Source organism: Lagopus muta, chromosome 5 (genome assembly GCF_023343835.1).
Source record: "Lagopus muta isolate bLagMut1 chromosome 5, bLagMut1 primary, whole genome shotgun sequence".
NCBI lineage: Eukaryota > Metazoa > Chordata > Aves > Galliformes > Phasianidae > Lagopus > Lagopus muta.
Window position 1 is genome coordinate 11,100,658 of NC_064437.1, and position 26,175 is coordinate 11,126,832.

At 39.4% G+C, this 26,175-nt stretch overlaps 2 protein-coding genes across 30 annotated transcripts in view; one reads left to right on the top strand and one right to left on the bottom strand.

Annotated features, from left to right (window-relative positions):
- Positions 1-953: 953 nt before the first annotated feature.
- NEXN (nexilin F-actin binding protein) lies at positions 954-25,769 on the top strand. Of its 20 annotated transcripts, none has more exons than XM_048945184.1 (14): positions 954-1,063; positions 9,837-9,918; positions 11,032-11,223; positions 11,368-11,449; positions 11,535-11,683; positions 13,025-13,066; positions 14,221-14,415; positions 14,494-14,667; positions 17,110-17,295; positions 21,168-21,371; positions 22,528-22,749; positions 24,189-24,374; positions 24,820-25,186; positions 25,285-25,769. In XM_048945184.1, the coding sequence occupies exons 2-14, from the start codon at positions 9,892-9,894 to the stop codon at positions 25,296-25,298; spliced, it is 2,040 nt and encodes a 679-aa protein (XP_048801141.1). In that variant the 5' UTR covers positions 954-1,063; positions 9,837-9,891; the 3' UTR covers positions 25,299-25,769. The 20 variants fall into 20 exon arrangements, with proteins under 20 accessions (XP_048801141.1, XP_048801149.1, XP_048801140.1 ...); XM_048945183.1 differs by lacking the exon at positions 954-1,063 and adding an exon at positions 1,238-1,341; XM_048945187.1 differs by lacking the exon at positions 954-1,063 and adding an exon at positions 1,606-1,823 and having other exon boundaries at positions 9,841-9,918.
- FUBP1 (far upstream element binding protein 1) overlaps positions 16,159-26,175 on the bottom strand; it is a 35,930-nt gene continuing 25,913 nt past the window's right edge. For 6 of the 10 annotated variants that reach the window (XM_048945174.1, XM_048945172.1, XM_048945169.1 and 3 more), the window contains one exon: positions 16,159-16,475. In XM_048945174.1, the coding sequence (XP_048801131.1) occupies positions 16,458-16,475 (18 nt within the window). In that variant the 3' untranslated portion in view covers positions 16,159-16,457. The remainder of the gene's footprint in view (positions 16,476-26,175) is intronic. The other 4 variants (XR_007377068.1, XR_007377067.1, XR_007377066.1 and 1 more) reach the window with 1 other exon arrangement.

Below are 26,175 nucleotides of genomic sequence, written 5' to 3' on the forward strand. Positions count from 1 at the left end.
CAAATCAAGTGCTGGAGTGAGCATATCTGTGAACTTCCCATTGCCAAAATGAACTGCAGTTGTGTTACTAAATAAAATAATACTGTGACATTGCTTGTTTGGATAACTGTCCAAAACTTGAGTTTGCACAATCCTTGACATCTAATGTAAAAATATTTAATATAGAAGCAGTTTTAATACCAGTTAGCCATCTAAATTGAAATTTAAATTTGCTTCTTAGAATCCAACAAAAATATGACAATATTGAACATATGAGAAAAAGGAACGGAATGGGATCAGCTGTCCAGTTTAAATTGATTTTGTAGACCTGTTTCATTCTGCTTCTATGGTACAAAGGAGTGATCAATTTTCAACACATTGGCCAGCAATCCACCAGAAGCTGAAGAGTGGAATTTTTAGCCCTGGAAGTCAAACAGGTGACGTCTTAACGAAGGAAGAGAACCCTGCCCCAAGGATGGTTGCCGTGCTGCAGACACAGCAGGTATCAGAGGTGTGACAAAGGCAGCGGCTGGTCTGCTGCTGAGATCTCTGCCATAATCAGTGTCGTTTAATCGCTTTCTTCTATTTCTGTCAGGTTGTTATCTCTTTTCGTGGTTTTAGGAGCTGTTTTTTGTTTTGTTCTCAGGTTTATTTCCAAATAGTCCCACTACATGAGCTAAGGCTTCCCTGGAGGGCAGGTAATAAAACATAGAACTTAAGGAAGGCGTCCAATCCTCGCTGATGCACAACAGCAGTGCAGATATGTTTTGATACGAGCAAATTTGGGTGTATGTCTGCTGAAAGCTGCTAACTGAATGCCTGCCTATTAGCGTGTGTGCCCTGACTTTGGCAGTACAACTTTTCTGACCGTGGCACGGGGGGAAAGTTCTGTGCTGTCCTTTGAAATACATACTGTGTTTTAGCATTGGTATCTGTTGTTCAGATTGGCAAAGGCTGAGGGCGTGTGGTTATCAGCCCCGTGCCTGTGATTCCGGCTGCCCCTTGGCTCCAGTCTGGCAGACAAAATACAAGGGAGATAGAAAGGAGGACGTTCTCCTGTGCTGGGGACCGTGCAACTGGAAAGGTAGGAAACAAGGGGGAAAAGGAATGCATTCAGATGCAATAAAACCACGCTTCTGCCTGTGCTTAGTGAAGTTTCCAGAGCAAGGCGCTGCTTTAGGCTGAACGCGCTCTGGGTTCTGGCACGGGCCGGATTCCTGTCCGCTCCATCAGCTAACTGTCACAGCACTATTATTAGGCGACTGCTTCGCGTGTGCCATAAAGCGACCGAGGAGCTGACGGCGGCAGGTTATAAAGCCGCCCCGCTGAGGGGCATGAGGCAGCAGCGCTCCGCAGCCGGGGGTGAGTGTGCTGTGCGGGACTCGGGGCTCCCTACGGCGGGGATCCGGGACGGGGACACAACCGCTGCCGGCCCCGGGGCTCCGCCGCCGCCCCGCGACCAGGAATGCGCAGCCCCCCTCCCCGGTTATTTATAGCTCCGTGGTGCTTCCAGCCCAAAATAAGCCCGTTGGCCGGGGACGGCTGTGCGGGGTGGGGGCGGAGGGGGGGGGTGTGAGCTGACGGGGCGGCCGGGCTGAGCCCCCCGCCGCGCCGAGGGGCCGGGCACGCCGAGCCGCCACGGGCCGGGGCTGAGGCTGAGGCGGGACAGCTGCCGCGCCGCGGGGCTCGCCTGGAATGCGGGCGCCGGCCGCGCGCCGCGACTTTTATGGAAAGTTGCAGCGGCGGAGCGGCGGCCGCAGCCAAGGGGCGCTCCGCAGCCGCCACCGCTCCCGCCCGCTCCGCCGGGATTACGCCGAGACGCAGCGGCGGGGCAGCGCTCCCAGGTAAGGAGCGGAGGGGCTCGTCGGACCGGACACCTCGCCGGGCAGGGGTTCGCCGCATCCCCTCTGAGAAGGGCGACGGAGGGTCGGTGGGTTCCGCAACGCGGGCAGAGCGGCACCGGGCAGCGCGGGGCCCCGGGACGCCTCTGGAAGGAAGGGTTGAGGCGGAGGGCTGTGGAAGGGTCGGAGAGCCCGGCGGAAGGAGCTCCGGAGCGGCACGGGGTCGCGCTACGGCGCTGCTTTCCGCGGAGCTGTGCGGTCAGAAATCCGCGCGGCCGTGAGACGCGTGGCTCCGCGCGAGCGCACCGGGAGCTGCCGGCGCCGTGCTGAGCGGTTGTGAGCGCCGTGCCGATCGTTTGCTTTGGAGCGCAGTGCTGTTTGTTAGCGGCTTCTGCCGCTGTAAGGCAGCGCGGCTCGGGGGAAATAGTGCGCTCCTCTGACAGCTTACCAACGATTTGTCACCGGTTTTGGCCTGGGTGTAGAAGAGCTTCTGTCGATACAATGAACGTTCGCGAAGAAAACGCTGAGGGGAACGCAGCGCCGTTCTGGAGCCAGCCGGTGTGCGGCTGTGTGTTACAGAGCGGTGCTGTTTTGCCCTCAGGTCTCTTAGAAAAATGCCTTGCAAAACGAAATTATGAAATGATAATTAGTCCTATAGGGAGGCCAGTTGCACTAAAGAATACACACCAACATGGGAACACATCTGGTATGTGCAGAAAACCCTCAGTGCAATACAAAACTGGGCAGCCAGCAACAGTTCAGGACAGATCCCCAAGAAATGCTTTCTCTGGCCGTGTCTGGAATGCCATACATGGGTGTTTTCCTCTGTCAGATAATCCATAACTTACAACATGTGGATATTATGCCTTGTAGCTCTCTTAGCAAGGAATGGTGCTGGAAATGAGGTGGGGAAAGCTGAGGTGAGCTCAGGGAGCGCTCGGGGTGAGCCCTGCTGTGCTGTGCGCTGGCTGTGTCCTTGGTGAAGGCACTGCCCTCAGACATTGGCCCAGCGCTCAGTAGAGTGGAGATGGTCAATGGAGCTCACTCCATGTGTGAAGGATCTGTGTGTCAGAGAAGCAGCACGTAGGGCTGTGTGCTGGCATCTGAGATAGGAAGAGGCAAACTGCAGCCGTACCTCACGCGCAGCGTTTTGTCCCACATTTCTGTGCCCGCTTTCAAAGTCTGTCAGTAACAGGAGGAGTCGAGCTGAAATTTAAGGGTTTCTCTTCAGCTTCTGGGACACAGCAGGGGCTGGAGGAACTGTGGCATGGGGCAAAACATGCATTTTTCTCTCGGGGATCTGGCTTCACAATTTACTGCGCCTCGTAATCAGGATCTGCAGATATCTTGGAACATGGAATCGTGGGCCTGAATATCTCAACAGTGCTTCCCTGGGTCCCATTTTTTCTGGAGTATGCCTAGCCATAATAGCACCTGAAGGGACCAAGGAATTAAGGGGCAGACCTCTTCCACAGAGAGGAGTGATTTTATTTTTCTAACACAGCAGCTGGGCTGTGTGGCATTGTCACATCAAGAGTATTTAGAGTTGTATGAACGTATTCAAAATAGTACATTTTAATAAACAGCACAATATCTGCAAAGGCCATTCTGCTGCAACAGAAGACTCAAAATGCAAGAATTTGAAAGAGGGAGGAAAAGATTGTAGATGAAGTTGAGCTAACTGAGTCAGTTTTTGGTAGGTCCTTATTAATAAGTCTTTAATCGTAAAGACTTCGTGAATTAAATACGACTGAGTGGAAGTAGTTTTGTATTCTACAGAAAAGCAATGACTGGGCAGCTGGTGTTAACTGTCATTGCTCATTGGCTGCAGTTTATACCAGCTCAGGACCTTCCCCCATGCCTGATAATTTTAGAATCTACTTTAGTATCTGTAATTTAGTACAACAACTGGTAGTGTCATACCAGAGAAGTTGCAGTAAGGACAGAAATGGTGAGCCTTGCTCACCTTCCCCTCCTCTCCCTAGTTCTATTTAATCCTTCTTTAAATACTTTAGCATTACGGACTGTGTTTTCCTCTCTTAAGTGCTTTGGCTGCAAGTGCTAAGTTTCCAAGTCTCACAATATGGTTTTCTTATATAATGGAATCTTCCCTGCAAGTGGATCACAAAGAGAGACAGATGGTAACCGTAACTTAGACTGTGCTGCAGAGGGCTTATTTATAACTCACAGTAGCCAGGAAGACGGCAGGGGGGCCTCCTGAAAGGAGAAATCACAGAGCAGCTCGACGGTTATTTTAAGTCCTGGCTTTGTACTCCCATTTGTAAAGAGAAGGAAAACATTTGTATTTCTCCGCATCTCTCACGTGAGGATGTTAATTACTCCGCTGAAATAAAAATAAGTTACTTTTAAGTAGGTAGATTTCAAGACTTAGGAGCTATCAAACCTCTTGTGTCCCCCTAATGGTTTTAATTTGTTCAGTTTTAGGATGTTTTGCCTAGAGTGAGGTTTTAGGAGGTCTGTGTGAAAAGCTGAAGTGCAACAATCGTAACAAATTGAGACGTATCACCAGAGCCGATGGCATAACCATTAAGAGCATGCAAATAACATGCTCGAAAACAGACACAGTTGTTTTCTCTGTGAATTACCCAGAGTATTTCTGATCTGTTGCCTAGTTCTCTGCACTTTAGTGGTTTTGTACTACATTTTGACTTGAAACTTTTGAGAGATGGCTTTGCATTACAGCCAGTCAAGCCGTGCTCATAATGGTGCTTTCTCTTCCACGCAGTTCCAAATGTAAAACCATTGGTCTAATGTTGGAGGTTAAATTTTCCTTCTAGAAAAATCCTGCTGTATTCTTCTTCTAAAGATGGAACCGCAATCCAGCAATTTCAGTACAAACATGAAAATGCCAGGCTTAACATTTCCTGAGATGTATCTCAAGCTTAGGGAGGTAAAATGTGAGAAAAAAATGATATGAACAGTGTGATGTGAGTGCCAAGGTGATGAGATTGGATGGGAAAAGAAAAGCCTTCACTTCTTGGTCAGTTATGTTCAATATTGTGATCCTGGGATTTTCGGAGTGCAAATCTTTGTTGAGGAGCTCCTATGACTTTTCCTCTGATATGATGATCTCAGGAAACAAAAGATAGAGTGAATCTTAAGTCTTGACAACTTCATAGTAGAAGGACAGATGTTTTCTGAAGTAAGTACACATACATGTAGACCCTTGCTGCCCTAAAGAATAAGCACTGCTTGTATTAAATAGTATCTTACTTAAAAGTTGCTATTGTTAGAAAATAGCAAAATGTCAAAGTTTCTTGGATTGGAAAATTAGCACATGCTTTCTGCAAAGCTATCAGTAGATGATGAAGGAATTATTCTTCCACAATTTGTAGGCTTTAGGGCTTCCGGACCTTGAAGGAAACCACTTGAGGGGTCCCTGAAGCAAGGTCCTGCTGCTGTTCATGTTTGAGGGGTGAGGAGTCAAACATGGGCTGTATCATGTGTAGTGAGGACCTACTGCTTTACATCCATATCTATTAGCATCAAAGGTGGAGGCAGGATGACTTACAGCTGCAAAATGTGTTGCAGCCAGCTGGCTAACCTTCAAGCACATTAACAGGTAGGTGATGCCAAAGGATTGGAAAGTGACCTAAAGTAAGAGGAGATGTGGCAGTATTCCAAATGGCAGAGATGTATCTACCATCTTGAAGGCCCACAACAAGTTAGACTAGCACATTTTTGAAAGTTCAAAGAGCAGGGATTTACAAGGATGTGGTGCACCAGGCCCAGCACTGACAGCGGGTGAAGGAAGGGATTGTCCCACTCTTCTCCTCACCTCAAGCACCACACGCTTGTTTGGTCATCACAACATAAGGATGTAAAACAACCAGAGAGCATCCAAGGTTTGTGAAGACAGTGAAGGGTCTGCAGGGCGAGATATATGGGGAGCAACTGAGGTCCTGTGGTTTGTTCAGTGCAGAGCTGACAGGCCTCATGGCATGCAGCTCCCCACAGGGAGCAGAGGGCAGTTCTGAGCTCTGCTCTCTGTGACAGCAAGAGGGCCCGAGGAAATGGCATGGAGCTGTGACAGGGGAGGAGCAGGTGGGGGTTAGGGAAAAGGTCTGCACCAGGGGGGCATGGCCCCAAGCCTGATGGAGTTCAGTGAGCATTTGGACATCGCTTGGAGTACTTTAAGTGAAATGGAGTCATTCCTCACGAGAGATTAACATTAGGACTAACTTCTCTGCTCCAGCCTTGCATTAAGGGTTCTCTCAGCATGAAAGAATGAGGAAGTCAAAGGGTCTTCATTAGTTTTAAGTCACATTGATTATTATGGGATATCACTTACCTACGCAAAAGAAGATAAACTCTTAAAACACCCAAACTCGAAAGCACAATACACGAACATATTTTAAAACATGTAGCAGGCACATCCAACCTGCTGTCCTGGGCTGAAATCAGGGCACAGGGTGCAGTGTGGTGCCAGCTAAAGTTATGGCAAATATGCTTGTGGATTTTGATACACTGGCTGAACACAGTCCTGTGAGCCTCAAAAAATATGCAGCCATGCTTTCCGTTTTGATACAGGAATTTGAGAAGAGGTTTCAAGATTGCAAATATATATATATATATATATTTGTTTATGTGTGAGTCCATTTTCAGTCAAATATATTCCATTAGAAAATTCACAAGTAATGTATAGAGTTGCAATAAAAAATTTGATCATGTCTCTTTACCAGACTTTTATAAGCCCTCTCTGACCAGAGGGAGATCCTTTCACTTCACAGTCATACCTTCCTCGTGCCATTGCTTTTAGGCTGTACATACATTTGTGAGCAACTGAAGGATGAAACACAGCAAGAGTAAGATTGCATCCATCATCTCTGATGGACACCTTGAGAGCTCACTAAGAATTGCACCCACTGCCATCAAACCAGACTGACGCGTTAGTTTCACAAAAACAAGGTCACATATCTCACGAGTTCTTTGGTTTTGTAGCTCTCTTTTTTATGTTTTGATAAAAAGCATTAAACAATTAAGTGTTGTTACTTTATATATATTAAATATGTATTCTGAGGGCTGCTTGGAAAGTAATGCCTCCTATTTTATTATATTGTCCCATGACATCAGAGGCAGACATTGGAGGGACGGCAGTAGAGGCTGAAGCTTCCCCCCAGTATTCTGTAACATGTTGCTGCGTGGCAAATGGCAGCAGAGGGGCGGTCTGACCAAATGGCCTCTGGCTTCATGCACACTTCTAGGTCAATGTGTGTAACTGTATTCCTCCATGTGGAAAAAATGGCGCTCATTGACACTAGCTGAATGGTGATGGAGACCAAACAGTGGATGCTGGCACAGTGAAGTGGTGGATGCTGTGTTTCAGCAGTGGTTGTAATGGATCAACTCCAGTGGTGCAGATTTTTATGACCGCAGCATGCAGGGTAAAATTGCACAGCTAATGGTGGTGATGGTGGTGACTGTATTGAAAAAGAGCACTCTGTAGCTGAGAATTTGTTCTCTCAAACTGATACAGTGCTCTTTGTATTGGTTGTCTTTTTCATGGAGATAAATAGGAGGCATTACTTTTGGATCAACCAACACATATCCGGCCCACGACAATTCCCTCTTCACTCAGTGCAGCCCAGGCAAGCCAAAAGGTTGGACATCCATGGCATACAGGGACCTTTAGACCAAGAATGCTTTTAACGTTATCTGTCCTACCAGACACAACAGAATTGTAATCTGCTTATCTGAAAGTAAGTAGGAGCTTACATTTAGTACTTCTGCGTCCACAAGTGACAAACAGAAATGCATCCTATACATATCGCTCTACAAAGATGATCTTTGCAAAAAGATGCTTGTCAGTCTGATTTGGGCAATGACTTTACATACTCGTTTGAAAATGAGAAGCCAGATGTTGAAGCTGAATTCCCAGAATTCAGGATTTGTCAGTCATTGCAGGCTGTGGTAGCCAAACACTCCTGATTCCTATATTGTGACTGCTCTGGCTTAGATATCTTGGGATATCTAAGAATCTCGTTCAGCAGCTAAAGCAGCACCAGCCACAGAGGACGCCTTTTGCGTATTTCTGAAGAGCCAACATAAAGACAATTCCTAACGCTCATTATTTTTAATGCCACATAAAAATTCCCACATTTGTAGTCTATTCATAATTAAGAATGAGAGAATTTAAAGCCTGTTTAATTAAACATAAGGTACCCTGCCATTCCCATCTGATTTTAAGGGGAAAAATGTAACAAAAAAACAATCAGAGTGCCTTCATTCCTTACATCCCTAGGATTGCAGTGTATTTTTTGTTTTGCATATTTCTCCATCTTTTGGAAAAATGAAAAACTTGCCTGGCTCATTTTTTTTTTCCTTTTTATTTTTTCCCTCCCCCAAAAGACACTACAGACAAAGATTATAAAAAGATCATAAAATGCACTCTTTTTAACTTTTCAAGGAAGTGTCATTTCTACATCAATATATCTAAATTCAGCTCATATTCATGTGACAAAGTCGTTTTGTAATTATTTCACAGAATCATAGTATTTTTAAGTCTTGTATGTGCCTAACACTGGCTGGTGGGGGATGTCAGTTCCTCAGTGCACTGTGCATAGGAAGAGTTTGGAACTCAGACTGACCGCATTGCAAAGCTGGGGCTTTCCTTGATTTAGCAGGAGAAAGGGAGTCAGGAATAAGCTGTCGTACATTAAAGCAAAGCAGATTCTGTTCCACGCTGCCAAAAAAATACTGAAGGTGTAACTGAGCCATTAGCATGTTTCTTGTGGTAATAATCATTATGGTTCTATTCAAGTAAATTTGATTTTCACAGACATCAGCCATGATGATCATCTTGACTCAGGAAACCAAGTGCCTTCTAGGAATTGCTTGCGTATGCTTTTGCCAGAAAACTTTAAGTCTTAACTACAAAGCTTCAAAGCCAGTTTAGTGCCCACTGAAAGACTTCTGTTTTATAACTTTTGCTGTGAGAATGCTAAGCGAAAAATGTTTACATCAGCTCAGATGGAACACGTTTGTTTGTTCATTTTTTCCAAGGAGTAATTATGGAGTCTGAGAACTGACAGAATCAAAGCACAGTTTTGTGAAGATTCACTTCCTAGAATCAGGGCTATAAATAGGATTACTAAATGACTACCATCCATGGACTAAGACTCTTCTTTTAGGTTTGAATAAAACCACAATATAACTTGTCTGCTCTCGTTACACCCCAGTCACATTCAGTTCATTCATAAAGTGATGGTTTGGCCTCTAGAACAGGGAATGCTGCCATTTTTGGTCACATCCTTGTGTGACATGGCACTTCCGCTATCTATAGCACCAGATAGTTGTTAGTTGCTCCTGAAATGTTTCTCTCTACTTAATAGTTTTCATCCCCTCAGAACTGCATACATGCGGCATGGGGCAAACAAAAAGAAAGGTTTTGGCTGTGATTTTTCTCCTCTTTCAGATTTGTACAAGTAACCTCACAAGGTAAGTCAAGATGCAAAACCTAGCTGAAGCCTACCTCCATTCTCTCGCACACTCCATGGCAGCAGGAATAAAGCACTGCTTCTCCACCAAAGCCATACAAAGGCAAGGCAGCATCTCCAGCAGGCTGTGTTTGGCCCGGGCGTTCTGCGGACTTCTTGCAACCTGAGCTCGCTGGCTCAGACCTCAGCCTGAAGCGGAGCAGCAGAGGTGCAGAGCACATTCCTTTCTGCTAGCACAGTATTGAGAAAAACAGTTTCGTAACAGGCAGCCAGGGCAGCCAGAGCTTGGCTGAGAGCTCGGACTTTCTTTTTAAAATGGAAATTAAAAACCAATATCTGGGACTGTGTGGAGGGGTATGAGCATGAATAGTGAAACACAAGCTTGTTCTTTTAATTACTGTTGCATACTTAGAACCTATTCATTTCTTCGTGAACCTCCAAGGACCAAATGAAATTGTGATACATCAGTTTCGGCCCATGCAAACTTATTTACAGGAAGATGGTCAAAGCATCATTTAAAAGGAAAAGAAAGGAATATAACTAGAACTGTTTCTTTCAGGTAGAAACTGAAAGCAATCTTAAACATACCAGGTGCAGAGCGGAATACTGTAACCATGAATGACATTGCACAGAAAACTGAGGTATGTACTAATTTTAAAGTAATCGAAGTAATATAGGAATTTACAACTGATGCTTGTAAATAGGGCAGTTAAAAACAATTGTAAAATACAATTATCCTGCAAGTCTGGCTGTTATTGATTTTACCGTAAGACAATCGAAGGATGCTTGAGAGCAGCTTAAGGAAGATCACCTGATTTGATGAAGTGTGGGAAATGTTCTTATTGGTATTAAAAATGAATGAAGAATGCAAAACTAAGCTAACAGAATATGAAGAAACTTCATTTGGGGAAAATTCAGGCTAAAATATTATTAAAATTATTAAAATATTTCTTCTTGTGCCATGATACCATGAGTGGCAGGACCAAAAGCAAAACATCATTACAGTATCTGCTGTTGGTTTAGGTGGAAAATATGAAACAGACTTTCTTTCAGCCAGTTTTCTCAGCATAACTGTATTGACAACATTTCAGCAGTCACTGCAGTAAAAAGATGGAAAATGTAATACTGCAAAGTAGGTACTTCTCTTATTTAAGTATTGGCAAAGATGTGTTCATTACCTTTATCAGGATCAGATTCCTGCAAGCCGGGTTCTTGACCCTTAACACCATAAAATCTCTGGATGAATTTCTCTGAATATTAAGAAAAGAAATAAGTATATAATATATTGGAGGTTTTAAATGAACTAATAGTACCATGTATTTAAAACCATTTACAGATGTGGAAGAGTTGCAGAGCACAGGCGTGTTCTATTACACGTCTGCCTATTTTAAATGCAGTCTTAGGGGTGTAGGACCTCTTTGAGTGCTTACGATTTCAATGCAACAATGCAAATCTATATATAATGTTTAAGCCCATAGAAATAAAAAAAAAAAGTGTGCATTTATATTTCTCGTATACTTACTTATGCATCACAGTTTTTAAGTTTAATACAATGCCAAAACTTGTTTAGGATATTTCTGTATTTATTACTGTTTAGTTTTGAACAAATACTTAATAGATGATGGCTGGTGGCACAGAGTTCATAATCCCAAATGTACATTTATGTTCTTACATTCTTTCTAATCCAGTCTGCTTCTGTTCATCTGTTTCAACTTTCTTTTTCTTATCTTCATTTCTTCTATATCTTCATCAAGATTCTGCTTTCTTCATCTAAACCCGTCCAAAAGTCCTATGTGCCCAAGCTTCACAAGGGTGATGTAAAGGATAAATTTGAAGCTATGCAGAAAGCAAGGGAAGAAAGAAATCAAAGGAGATCTAGAGATGAAAAGCAAAGAAGAAAAGAACAATATGTTAGAGAGAGAGAATGGAACAGGAGAAAGCAGGAGGTTACTTTTCTTTGCAAATATTTTATGTTATTTTAATATTCAGTATTGCACGTGAAAGTATTTTCACATTATTTAAAGACAGTATCATTGGAATTTCATTTAAGGTGTAAAAACTGTTTACTTTTTCTGTATTTCGTCAACCAGATGAAAGAACTGCTTGCATCTGATGAAGATGACGATACAAAGTCATCTAAGACAGACAAAGGTTATGTTCCAAAGCTAATAGGTAAGAGAGGCCAGAGTTTAAAGGCCACATAACCCACTGGGCAGGTATTAGATCTCGTTACTGAATTGTGTGTTTCATACCACAGGAACTGTTAAAGGCAAGTTTGCAGAAATGGAGAAGCAAAGACAAGAAGAAGAAAGAAAAAGAACGGAAGAAGAAAGAAAGCGCAGAATTGAGCAGGATATGATTGAGAAAAGGAAAATTCAAAGAGAATTAGCCAAAAAAGCACAGGAGGTATGGTGATCTGATCCAAATAAGGTATAACTGTAAATAAATCAGAAAAAGTTTTGTATTCAGCAAAAGTATGCTTTAAGATTTCTGATAGTAGTGGTTTACATGGGAGATACTGAATGGGATGGAACTGGGGAAGAAAGTGAAGACAAATATTCTCTAAATAATCTTTAGGGTAATCGTTTTTTAAGCTTGAGTTACAGGCAGAAGCAGGCAGACATAAAATGTGGTAGGAGTAGAAACCAGGCACAAGCTGGGGTTTTTAAGTGTTTATAGTATTTACTGAATTAATCTGAAAATATTGCTTTTATTTATGAACCCTTACTTTAGGCAATTTTTGCTTATAAATAAGTGAGTACAGTTCAGTGATAGATAAACTGAGGCAAGGAAGAAGTAGGAAAATGACCTCATCAGGCAAGTATATGAAGGTACAAATAAACTAAAAATCATGATAATTCAAGTCATGATTTATTCCTTCATCACTTTGTGAGCTGTCTCTGCATCCACATGTAAATAGACTCTAACTGTGCCAGTAGAGGAAATCTTGTCATTTGTAACATTTTGCACTGGGGCATCATATTAAATTCCATTTGTAAGTTTTCTTCAGTGCTGCAAATACTGCAGTGCAAGTAAACATTGAGATGATAACCAGGACCATAAGATTTATTTATTTGACAAAAAGTTAGGAATATTTAATTTAGGTTGGGGTTTTTTTTCGTATGAAAAGAGGTTTGGCTTTTTGTAAGAAAAGAGAAACAGTACTGCAGAACTCAGTTTTCAACAAGAACTTATATAGTTTTTTCTACTTTCAACACTGTTACATTGCCTGCTAAAAGTAGTTTTATCCAGCAAATATTTAATTTACTTTGAAGGACAGAATTATATATCATGGAGAATTTTAGAAAGAATGTTACTGTATAAAACTACCACTATTAAGACTCCAAATACAACAGACTTTTTGTTGGCAGCGGAGGGGAAGACAGTATCACTAAAATCAGAAATACTTTTGCTTTCCTGTTTTTTGGTTTGTTTGTTTTGAAATACAATTATGGAATGCTGACATGAAGAATGAACACCTAAAGCACTTTCCTCGGTTCATCACTGAAGTGTTAAGAATGCTGAAGCATGCTTTGTGTACGATGTCACGTTACCTGTTCCTCAACTTGCTAACCTACCCGAAATATTCCACCAAAGGCTCAGCCGTTACCATCTCTGTGAATTTAAGTGCTACATACATATCACTGACACACACACACACACAAAAATAAAAAATCCAGTTCTATGTTTGAAAATCTAAGGCAAAGAGCCAAATTAATGTAATCCTATGAAATTCTTATTTAATAGATTGATGACTTTAACAATACGGGAACTGAATCAGCAGCAGAGGTAATCAGCTTTTTTTTTTTAAAGAAATGTTCACCTGCATTTTTATTCACTTTGCTTTATTATTGTAATATGGGCTGGGAGGAGTTCCAAAAGGGCACAAGTATTTCACTGCAGATCAACCAAGACCTAAGAACTTTTTAAAGCATGCAGAAGTGTTTATCTGCACTTAAAACTCAATTTATTTAAGTTTTAGAGCCTGAAGCGTGAATAATATGTTGAAGGGTTCAGAACACCTCAAATATAAATATTCAAAGCCACCACAATGATTTGAGGCATACTGACAATGATACTCTAAATCCTCTGGCTTTGGAAAGTATCATCATAAAGCTCTTTGCCTTAAGCTTGTCACTAAAAGGGGGTTCTGTCAATATACTGATGTTTGAACAGGGGTCTCAACTTGCTGGTAACTTTTTTTTCCCCTCAAATGAACTCATTTAACACGTGGGTTTCTATTTTAAATCTTGCAAACAAATATATGATTTCAAAAATCTAGGCTTGAAGGTCCAATCACCTGTCACCACCACAAAATCACATTCCTGTTACAGTTAAAAAAGAAAACAACGCACCACCAAAACCTATTACTTCTAAGTTATTTGACAGTGTCCTTGTTATTATGGTATCTAACTTAAAAAAAAAAAAAAAAAATTGGGTGAAGCATATTTTGGTATTTAATCATTAATCATTATCATTAATTTATGAAAATAATTTTGAAGCAGAGACATCCTTTGAAAGCAAATTAATCTGCTTGACAAAGAACAAACTTCTAGAACTACTACCTTATCCCAACCACTGTATCTCTCTTATATAGTAAGAAGTAGACTGCCACTACAATTCCTACACATTCAAAATTCAACTTGTTCTTATCTTATCCCAATAATGAATACTTATAAGAAATAGTTAATGAAAATATATAAAGAAATGACACCTTGCCAGCAGTTGTGTTTTAGGTATAATTCAGTCTTGATGATTTCAGATATTACAAGAAAATTAGTGACTGTCAGAGGCAGATAGTTTTATTCTTGTTAATACTCAGTACAGGTAATTATTTTGGAACTTTTGGTGCACACAGGTAAAAAAAAAAAAACAACAGTTTAAGAATTAAGTTGCCTAGAAGTCAAGCTTTATGAAAATATAATAAATATCTTTTTGGACAGGAAGGGGATGATTCGCTACTGGTTACAATAGTGCCTGTAAAACCCAACAAAACACCTGGGAAGATGAAAATAAACTTTGATAACACAGGAAAAGAAAGAGCAGAACAAAAAGGCAGACCAGATGAAGAAATGAAGCTTAAACATGAGGAACAAAACCAATTCCTTAAGGAAACCAAGTGCCTTTCATTTCTCACGGTAAACCGCTCATCTGAGAACATCTAAGCAATAAACAAGTATTATCTAGAAGGCAACTACTTCATTTTTCTTATACAGGGTGAAAATCAGGACAATGAAACACAAGCATCTCTGTCACCTGGTAAGCTGAAAGTAACTTTTGAAGAACTTGAAAGACAAAGACAGGAAAACCAAAGGCGGCAAGCAGAGGTAGAAGCAAAACAGCGTTTAGAAGAGGAAAAACGTGCCTTTGAAGAAGCGAGGCAGCAAATGGTAAGTACATGTTTTGTGCATGTTGCAATAGAATTATGATAGAGGATATGCCTTTACATCCACTCCTAAACCTGATTCTTATTGCTTAGCTCCATTTCAAGCTGAATATTCTGTCACCACTAAGTTTTGAAATAGCCGCTCTCATCTTGGTTCTAACTCACTAACCAAACAGGCATAACTCTCTTATTTTAATAAAACAAGGAAGTTTTGTGTTATAAATGTGTTGTCAATATTATCAATTGTCATATCTGCACTTTGTAGTACCTTAAGCTGTATATCCTCAAGAAGAAAATCACTTTTCTGATTTGATCACGAAATTCATTTGTTTCAGTAAGCAATTTTTATGAAAACATTCTGTAATTGGAAAACGCTACTTCTTACTCCCACATTTATTTATAAATACAATATATTATGTTTTTTTTTAAATTTGTTTTTATGAAGAAAAGGAAAGACAGGTTGGCTGTCTTGTAGGTAGCGGTGTGAACAACAGCGTACTACAAATTACAAGATTCAACACCAAAATGTCACTCAACTCCTGTTTTATATAATTTGCAAAACTACTGCCAGTATCATAAGCCAGACTTATTTTAGTTCAACTATAAACAGACCTCACCATAGTTTGCTCTTCAGTCACACCAAAGGAATCACTTAGCACTAGCTACGATAAGATACACCAGATGCTTCAGTACTGTATTTGCTATTTTGCTACACTCTGTTTGCAAAAGCTTTATTTTGAAGTTCTCTGTTTAAGTATCCTTCCTCTATACAATCTCAGACATTGTGACTTTGTTCATTCACATACAAAGAAGTTTAATGAGTCTTGTTTTTTCATATTTCATGAGACCTCTAAACATATTATTTCTAGGAACTTGCTAATTTTAACTTTAAAAGAACAGTGTAACCATAAATTACCATTCTTAAACAAACAAGATCATTATATTGACTATATTTCAAAAACAAATTGCTGCTCGAGGGAAAAACAAAACAAATGAAAAACCAGCACAACACAGAACCTCCAGAAAGCTGAACTTCTGAAATTCCCAATTGGTCCAAACTGGGAGGGTTCTAAGCTCAGGCAGATGCCAAACCTGAAGTTAATACCCGCCTCACCCCTGCCTCTTGTCTTCCCTCTACCCTTGAAAAAAATTACCTAATCATTCCATAACAATAACCTTGGCATTATGTCAGTAATACTCATTTTTGTTTTCTTTCTGGAGTAGAGATATGAGTGAAAGAGAAAAGAAAATGAAGGAGAGGGAAAACCGTGAAGTTACTGTAGCCATTCTAATTGAAGTTTTCTTCACATCTCCCACCCTCATATATCTGCATTTATTAACCAAATCATATAAAAGTCTGACAATTGAATTTACAAATTCAAAAGTAAAACAAGTCTCCCCTGTGGTCATTTTCTACTATGCAGTTATATCTGGTATCGATGGTTGTCAAAATGTCAAGTAAAAAGTTTCCTTAAAGGAAGAGTTCAGCACTTCAATTCCTTAGATTCTTTTTTTTTTTTTTTCTTTTCCCTTATGAGTTCCAAATAAAAGACCTCTGTAATTCCCTCAGCTGTCTACCCAACATACCAGGCTTGCTTGCAGTACGCAGATAGTTGGAGTATTAATACTCTTGAGAGTTCCCAGTCAATTTCCACCATTAATAAATGAGGCACCTCATGATATGCTCTGAAGATGGTTCATTCTTTTGTTCTTCGCTGCAGTTTGCAAACAATGGGTTTCTCTTGGCAGATAATGTTTACTGGAGATAAGAAATAATGAAATATCTCACTTTCTTCAGTGATGATTAAATGTCTAAAAAAAAGAGAAACAAAAACGTCAGTCTGGATTCAAGATGTTGCTTTAGTTTTGCTATAGAACTACAGCCTTCTTTCAAACTGCTAAGTGCATTGGTGAAAACTCAGTGGTATAAAAGTCAATGAAAATGATGTGAAGAAAGTGAATAGGGAGTGCTTGTTTACAGGAAATAATCCAACCCTGAAACTATGAAACAGCTACTTAATTGTTTGTCCTTTTCCTGGTAAGACATCCTGCTTTGAAGTACACCTTGAAGTGATTTAAATAAATACAGAAGGGATATGGGATTCTGAAATATATTTCCTCTCTCTCTTTGCTGGTTAAAATGAAGTTGGAAGGGGCCTCTGAAGGCCATCTAGTCCAACTCCCCTGCAATGAACAGGGACACCACAGCTACATCACTCTGCCCAGGGCCTGATCCAGCCTCACCTTGAAAGTCTCTATTTTTTCTCCAGGAGAAAAAAAACAATTATAAAGAATCAGAAAGGAATTAGTGGAGTATTTATTATTCAGAATGGATACATAAACAAACCAACCAACCTTATCTCAGTATTACATATATATATATTGTATATATATAAATTTATATATTATATATATTATTTTTTTTTCCCCTCTGTTTTCTCTATAGATAAATGAAGGTGGCCATGAAGAATCTGAAAATTCTGGTAGAGAATTCCGTCCTGGTAAACTTAGGCTCAGTTTTGAGGAGATGGAAAGACTGAGGAGAGAAGAGGAAAAGAGGAGAGCAGAACAAGATGCAAGAAGACGTATAGAAGAAGAGAAAAGAGCATTTGCTGAAGCACGGAAGAACATGGTATGATACTTTGTTTAGTATTTAGTTTATCATTTTCCATCAGTCTCCACAATGAAAGGGAAAAGTTTTAAATACAATCAGGTATATGCTCTAACTTTATTTATTAGTTTACCCTATGACTTATTAGAAGCTAAACTAATCAAGGTTCTCCATAAAAAATTATCAAGAAATTATCCTTCCTCAAAGCAAGCCTAGAAAAGATCTCAAATGAAAACCAGATGCTGTTTCCAACTGCTAGTACTATGCTAGGTGCAACAAACATGGAAAGCAGAGTATCTTCAGAAGGAAGTTTTTGTTTTTGGCTGGGTGCAAGGAAGAAATTCCAGTCTCCTTAGCTGCAGTTTTCCAAGTTAATCTCCCTACACTTTTTACTCACTTAAGTGTAATTAATGCCACATTAGAAGAATGCTCACTGCAAGTGCATATTCTGAGGTCATCTGTGGCCCTTGAAGAAGGAAAAAACGAAGCTGAAGTCAGCTAATTGATGTTTTTATTGTATTTCATTACTTGTTCAGAGAAACAGAAAAGGCAACTTGTGGAATTTACTGTTGTAACTTTTTATACAGAACATCAATCTAGAACTGATTCCTGTGATATATGATGATAGAATTTGAATTAAGATTATATCAAAGATAAATCTTCAGGGAGCAAAGACTGACACAGTGACATTATTTGGAAGGAGAGACGGAAGCCTAACATCAGAGAGTGGGAGCAGTAGTTCATACACAAAATTGCACAGAGTCTTTCACTGCTTATTCCAAGAAGTTCAAGTTTCAGCAGGCTTTTGGATATAAGCCAACTACTTTCTGGTGGATGCTAGGAAATACAGTGTTAAATTAGTCTAATACCAACTAAAATGCAAGCACTGTATTCTTCAAAACAAAGGGCAAGACGTACCACAAAAAGCTGTGCAGTAACACACATATCTGGCAATCTCTTCCTTCATCCCCCGGTGTGGCTCTACTGAAAGACCATCTGCATGCCTAATTCATTTTCTTTTTCTCCATAATTCAAGGTGATGCTTGTGAAGCAAATTAACACTTTGTATGGCTTTTAGTACTGTTAGCAGTGCTCCCTCTGGCTGAAAATTGGGCTGAAGACAAGACCTCTGCTTTGAAAGACTACCCACAAAATTACAATGTAAATTTATACCTGATTTTGTACTGGAAAGCAAATATTGAAAATAATGTCTATGGTCTGTGCACACCTCTGAAGTGGGAGCACAGAACCTTAAGCCCCTGGAAAAGGAGTGCTACTGGATTTCTGCTATTATAATCTTTATGAAAAGTGAGCAGATAATTCAAAGAAAGTAAAGCAAAGGCACAAACAGCAGAATGCCTTCTGTTTTTTACTGCTTTCTTCAGAATATTTTTTCTGCCTGTGTAAAAGCTTAAGCATTCCAGCAAGAAGAATCTCATTGATTAATCAAGGCTTAATCCATTTAATTAATTAATTAATCCATCCACAGCCTGCAACTGTAACAGCAGACTTAAAGATGTTCACTAGTCTAAAAAATTAACTGAAGATGTTTTTAACATACACATGCTTGAAAAATTTTCTGTTAATTAGCATCCTGAAAGAATACAGAGTTTCCTTGGAACAGAAAATACAAGCGTTATCCACACCTACACAATATAGCAGCAACGTGCTGATGTGCTTTTTAGCATTTTAAGAACACATTAGTCATCTCACTCAGAATTACTAAAACCTCGTGTTCATTTTTAAGTGTTTAAATTGTTGTTTTAGAACCTCTTCAGACTTTTAGTTCTTTCTGAAAAAATACACACAAACAGAAGTAGTAACACTGCAGCTGAAAACCACAAATGCTACCTCTACCTCCTTTTGCAAGGACCTCCCAGTTTTACATTTTCTTCTGCTACTTCCATGCCTCCCACTATCAACTTGATCCTTTTCAGACTCAAGCATTCATTTCTCTCCACTGTCAGTCACTTTCCATTAGTAACTACGTGAAGAACCTGTCTTCGTATGAACACAAAGCTGTTCTATTTTGTATCAATCACTGGTTGCCCACTGAGAATTGGCTGGCAGAGCTGCACACCACTGCTGTTGCAGGACTCTTTCCCACAGCTCTCTGTTCCCATTTGTAGAAATCAAACCAGACCAAGCCACAGTCTCACATATAATATTTACCAAGCTAGCCACAAGGGTTTTATGTATCACACAATTCAGCTGATATTATCCCTTCTCTTTTTTTCATTTAAATCAGGAATAAGTTGGCTTACTATCCTTTCATTACTGGCTCAAAAATCCAAACAGATGCAGTTGTTTGGTCATATGCACTTTTTAAGTTCATACACAAATATGTTAATACGTTTTGAATTAATGCTTCTTGCTTCATAAGCATACAAATTCATACACCATCAGAAAGAGCCTTGCACAGCTCTTTATCAACTTAGCTGTAGTTATCTCCTAAAAAATATGCAGCTCTGCATTGTTTTCACTGAAGGAAATAGTTTACAGCTTCATTTTTTTGACTCCACTTCTCCATGACACAATTTCTACAACTATGCTTGTATTATGCAAAACGAATGAAGAATGGAAGGAATGGTGGGGCTGAAATCCAACTGAAAGCTTACTCACAGGGAAAATTTGAAGGAAATCTATAGTGACTAAGAGTATTTGGTTGAGCCAAAAAGAACAACAACAAAAACCACAGAACAATTACTGAAGGATCAAATAAAAACAGAAACAGGCAAAATAGGTCAGAACAGCACTATGAACAAAGATGGCACAAGCAGCAGTAAAAAGTGCAAATTACGACAGCAGTAAGCAGCAATAAAGGAGAAAGGGAAGTATTAAAGCATTTTGATGTGCATATATATATATATATATTTAATAAAGTTAAAACACTTTCTCAATTGAAAGCTTTGATCCATTAATCCCTTCTAGAATTTGGATGATGGCTCCTGTTAGGAATGTCCAGAATTTCAGGCAGACTGGGCTCCACAATGTTTGCCACAAGACTGTTCAAACATGCACTGACTCCATCATGCCAAAAGCTGTTACTTTTGTGCAGTTCTGGATCAGTATTTGACCTCATCTCACACCTTACAGACTGCTCTTGTTGAGAAAGTCTCTATCAGTGTGACAGGTTTACATAGTTACACACGCAAGTAGACTCACATAGGTTTTTACTGAGAATTTGTTTTCCTATGCAACTCAGATGGCCATGCTATCACCCCTGCTTTAACAAGTACAGTGGAATCAAATATTTGTTTCTAGATTTCCTGCTTTTGGAAGTAATGAAGAAGTGCTTTTCTGGGGCCATACTATCCTTTTATAAATTGGTCAGAAAAAGAAGCCATCCTCTCATACAGAATGATCATTAATGCCCAGCCAGGCTGTGCAGCCTGAGAAAAGGACAGGGAAACAAGGAAATCCTCACTACAATGAACTGGCAACATGATTTTGTATCTTCCATTTGTGCATAAATTTCTCACAGAAAATTCTTCTCAATTATACATATTAGCAATAGTGGTATCAAAGAAATATAACACAGTTTGCTAGAAGAAAGACTACAGATACTTCAGTGTTAAGGGCAATGCCATTTAGACAAATACTTCATTTAAGGACAGCCTGTGGAATGAACAGGAATTTACAGCTCTGAGTCCCAAAGCTGCTTTTAGAGGACACACTCCCCCATCATCTTGTAGAAAAGACTGCATTTGTACAAACACCTTCATCTCCATTATAAAAAGTTTAGTGCTGTAGTAAGAAAGAACAAAACCCCCAAACACTTTCCTTCTCAAAACATGAGACCTGTGCTCCATTCCTGCATCTCTCTGCTCTGTGGCAGAACACTTGGATGTTTCCTCCCAAGTCCCTCCGCCATTAACGATCTGCATTTCCAGCAGGTGCTGGATGATGATGAATCACCAGAAATGTTTAAAACATTTTCTCAAGAATCTCTCATCCCTGGTAAACTGGAAATCAACTTTGAGGAGATGCTGAGACAAAAGATGGAAGAAGAGAAGAGACGCACGGAAGAGGAGCGTAGGCAAAAGTTGGAAATGGAAAAGCAAGAATTCCAGCAGCTAAGACAAGAAATGGGAGAGGTTTGTACATCAAAAGATGTGTTAAGCATGCTCTGAAGAAAAATACAATGTTCAGAGTTCAAGATTTTAACTGGGAGTTCCTTTTTAAGGGATTTTAAAACCAATGCTTCTGTATTATGTGAAAAGAATGAACATCAAAAACATCTTTTTATAATGTTGCAGTCATTTAATTAGTGATCTACCTACTAAAAAACCTGTATCCCCTTGCTACTCTTAAAGTAAAAACAATTTCAAACTTGTCCTTTCAGCATTTGCAGTTGCAGTTACCTGCAAATTCTTCTGTGTTAATAAAATGAATACACTGTCTTTCCAACCCAGGGAAAATAGAAACACCTAGATTCAAAGTTAAAAAATGAAAATGAAAAAAAAAAAAGAACCAAAGAACCAAAAAAAGAACCAAAACCAAAAACAAAAGAACAAAATTCCTGCCCTGTTCAGGGGAATGCGGTGTTAAATAATTTGGAGAGAATTACAGTGACCTCAAGTTGTTTCTAGTGAGTGTATCAAGGATTTGTAGGCTGTCACAGCTGATTTTAAGAATCACACACAGAATTCGCCTTGCATACCAGATGACTGGAACATCACATTCATGAAGCATACACCAATTTGATTTGGTTGTGGGTGGTAATTTTCAGAATATGATTCCCTTTTGAATATTAGGGAATGACTATTTTTTTTGTAAGCAAAGCTAAAGCAAGTAATAAAAGCCTGTGGGCTTTGCAAGTACATTTTGCATGCTGGGGAAGAAGACAGACAACTGAAATATATTCTCTTACTGCCTTCAGAGGTCATGAAGTGATAGAGCACAGTATAAACAATTACAGCTGTAGACATAGTTTGACAACAGTGTCCAGAAAGGTCACTTCTTTTACAGCTGTGACATCCTGAAATCTCATTTGTTTGTTTTTTTTTTTTTTTTCCTGTAAAACCAGAGAAGACATTTTAAAATTAAAGCTTAAAGATGCCATAAACTCAGTATAGTCCAGACCACACTGAGAGAAAAGTTATTGGGGGGGAAAAGATCTTCAACTTGAAATAAATCCAAGCTAAAAGAATTGTTCAAGTACTTAAAGTTACACCAATCTGTGGGGAGAACAGGTAGTGAAAATAGCCAGGATATATTTTCTATCTGATATGTTCTGTTATTTCTAAACAGCTGGAAGAGGAGTCTGAAACTTTTGAGCTAAGCAAAGAATATGAAGAATTAATAAAGCTAAAAAGAAGCGGTTCTATTCAAGCGAAGAATCTGAAAAGCAAGTTTGAGAAAATAGGACAATTATCTCAAGAAGAAATACAGAAAAAGATTGAAGAAGAACGAGCCAAAAGAAGAGCAATGGATGAAGAAATAAGAGAAAGGGAAGCTGAGAAGTTTCAAGAGGTAATTTGTGTTCTGTATGGCAGTGATTTACTTAACTGGCACAACTGATAGTACTGGGCAATACTATTGCTTTCACCAAAATTTGCTGTATTTCCAACATGATTCTGTCCTTACTTCTCTGTTCCCTTCTTTGGATGTATGATGGTGGCATCTCTAGGAGAAACTGCACCAGTTTATCATCCATCATTTGCACTCAAGCAGAGATGTGTTTTTCTGCTCACACTTCAATTCAGCACTTTAAGAAACTGCTGGCCTGAGGTGCTGAAACATGCTGACTTTTGAGTCTGTTCTATTAATGGTCATGCAAGTTGCTGCTCCTTCTGAACTCTAATTTGTCTCCACCAGATAAATCAAAGCCCCACGCTGAGGCTTTAATATCTGCAATCATTCACTTCAGTATCAGTTCAGAACTTCTTAAACTTTTCATTTAACGAGTGACACTAACATTTCTATAAGGTCAACAACCTGCTTAAGTGTTGAAGCCAGAACAGCATGACATAAAAGTTAAGTGACTGAGCACTTAGCAGTGCCCCAAGAGGGTACGCTACTTACACGGGAAAGTAAAATCTCTAGAAAATATTTTTCTAATACATTTGAAATTACTTTTGCAAATATTTTGTATTTCTATCTTCTCCCCTCCCTCATCTACTCTACAGTAATTTTCTGTGATAATTAAGCTGCTTATTTTCAAAAAAATGGAGCAAATGCCCAGCTAAAAAAACAACCCACAGAGTAGATAATTTAATTGGGAAGGCCTGCTTTTCATGGCCACAAATAAAAAGGCCGATAGCACAAATAAGAACTTGTACAAGCAAATCAGCAGTGACTTCTAAGACACCAGCTAACTGCACAATGCGAAGAAAGGTTCCATATCTCTAGTATGTGACAGTAAGAGAAAGCAAGTATTCCAATTACCATTTCTATACTTCACAAAAACCCTGCATTTTTCTTTTCCTTACCTTAGTTTAACAGTTTATCGTCTCTGATCCAGAGCTACAGCTGTAGCCAAAGTTATTTCTATTGCTTTACTACAACATACTGCTATTAAAGTGCCATCGAGAGTGGGACATCATAAGAAACATCTGAATTCATAGTACAGACTTCTGCCTGTACAATACTTTTTCTTGAATCCATACCTTGCAGACTCGAGCAAATTTTTTTAGAAAAACTTGTAATTGAAATATTAGACTAAGGTTCATCAAATGAAATGTTTTTGGTAATTTTTAGGGGGAAAAAAACCCACCCATCTCAGAACCTGAGAAATTATTAAGAGACTTCATTTTAAATCCAACATTAACAAATCTGAGGGGAGAAAAATAACCAAGAGGACTCAGGGAGGCTTTGCACAGTTAAATTTACTGATGTATTAAACTAATACTATCGCTGTGAACATTTAAAAAGTAAAACATGAGTATCTCCTATTTTTTTTTCCCCCCAAGGATGACGAGGTAGATGTGAGACCAGCCAAGAAATCTGAGGCTCCATTTACTCATAAAGTAAATATGAAGGCACGTTTTGAGCAAATGGCAAGGGCTAGGGAAGAAGAAGAACAGAGGAGAATTGAAGAACAAAAATTACTCCGCATGCAGTTCGAACAAAAAGAAATTGATGCTGCATTACAGAAGGTAGAGATTACAAAGTACCTTTTCTTCAGTCCTCAATGTCATTTAACTTGGCTTCTGATTACCACTTCTGGCATTGTAGCCATCAGTATAAAATGAGCATTATATTTACATAAATTACTGTATTTGTGTAATTGCTTTTGAGTTAATATTTTGAAGAGCATGAGAAATATGTTGGAAGGAACCTGCAGTTTCCTTTGAATATTCTGAAAATGCAATCACTATTCATGCCTATACTTTCCCCTAAGACACCAACCATACCAGCTACATTAAAACAAAGTTTAGACAGCACTTGCTGCTTGTTCCACATTCAGAACGTTGTTTTCTAGCATGGATAGGCATCTCCCCTTCTTAAAAACAACAGCTTTTCTGTAATCAACTACATGTTACTAGCAGTTGTGCTGCTATTGCTACTCTGAAAATTCTAAACTGGATTATTTTAAAACAGAAAAGGGAAGAAGAAGATGATGATGAGGGAAGCGTTATTAATGGTTCTACTTGTGAAGATGAGGAAGATCAAGCTCGATCTGGAGCTCCCTGGTTCAAGAAGTCACTGAAAAACACATCAGTTGTTGATGGTGAGCCAGTGAGATTTACAGTTAAAATTACTGGAGAACCAAAACCTCAAGTCACATGGTGGTTTGAGGGGGAAATGTTGCAGGACTCTGAGGACTATCAATATATTGAAAGAGGAGAAACCTATTGCCTTTATTTGCCCGAAACCTTCCCAGAAGATGAAGGTGAATATATGTGTAAAGCAGTCAACAACAGAGGCACATCTGCTAGCACCTGTATTCTCACCATTGAAAGTAAGAGTTAGTATTTTAATTTGCTTCAATCTCAAATGCTCTTCTTGTATCTTTCCTATTATGAAAAATCTATTAATCTCTCTCTTAACCTTTTTATTTTCTAGCTGATGACTACTAATGCTCTACTTTAGCTGGAATCTTTCTTCCCCTCAAAACTTTCTTACTGCATCATCTCTTTTTCTGATGGGGCCAACTAAAGAAAGCAAGGATATGCATTGTCATTCCTGCATCAGATATGAATAACCTTCAAGTTGTGCATCCAGGTTCCTTGCTCAGTACAGAATTTAGTATGGCAGGCTAAAAAGAAGGAATCAATGTGTGAAAGATCAACTAAAAGGAAAAACTGAATGATAGTAGCGCTCCCATATTTGAAGACCAACTGTTGTGTAATAGTATAAAGCTAAATACACAATCTGGAAACTTTTGTAGTAGTGTAAATCTACTGGTATAGTTTTGCATGAGCACTAAATATTTAAGCTGTCTTACTTTATCCCAGAGGCATAGAACTGGCAAAAGGAAATACTTATCCATGATTTTTCAAGAACTCAGTGTATTATTTTTAAACAATAAAAGATTACATAACTGCTGACTTTCATTGTTCTGTGGTCTAAGAGCATTAGTTTGGTGGCTGTGGTTTTTTTTAAATAGACTTGCATTTGAACTCTTAAGCTCTGATCAACCCATGCAGTTTGTAATCCAAACAGTAAGAATAATCTCAGTAAGGCCTACAGTTATCATTACAGCATCAACATTCGCTTGTAAAAAAGAAAAAAAAAATCTTTTTCATTTCTTAAAAGACAGAGAAACAGCTGGCAACGAGCCAGCAGTTAGTTGATAGGAAGGAAACATTTTCAGGAAGCACATCGTTTTTCAACTTTCTTTTGATGCAGTGAATTTACTGCTGCATCTCTAAACTACACCTGCTTGAGGCGTAGTTTATTTTTCAGTAAGATCTCTTAGGTATCAGTGCTAAAGTCACTGTGCTAAACCCATCT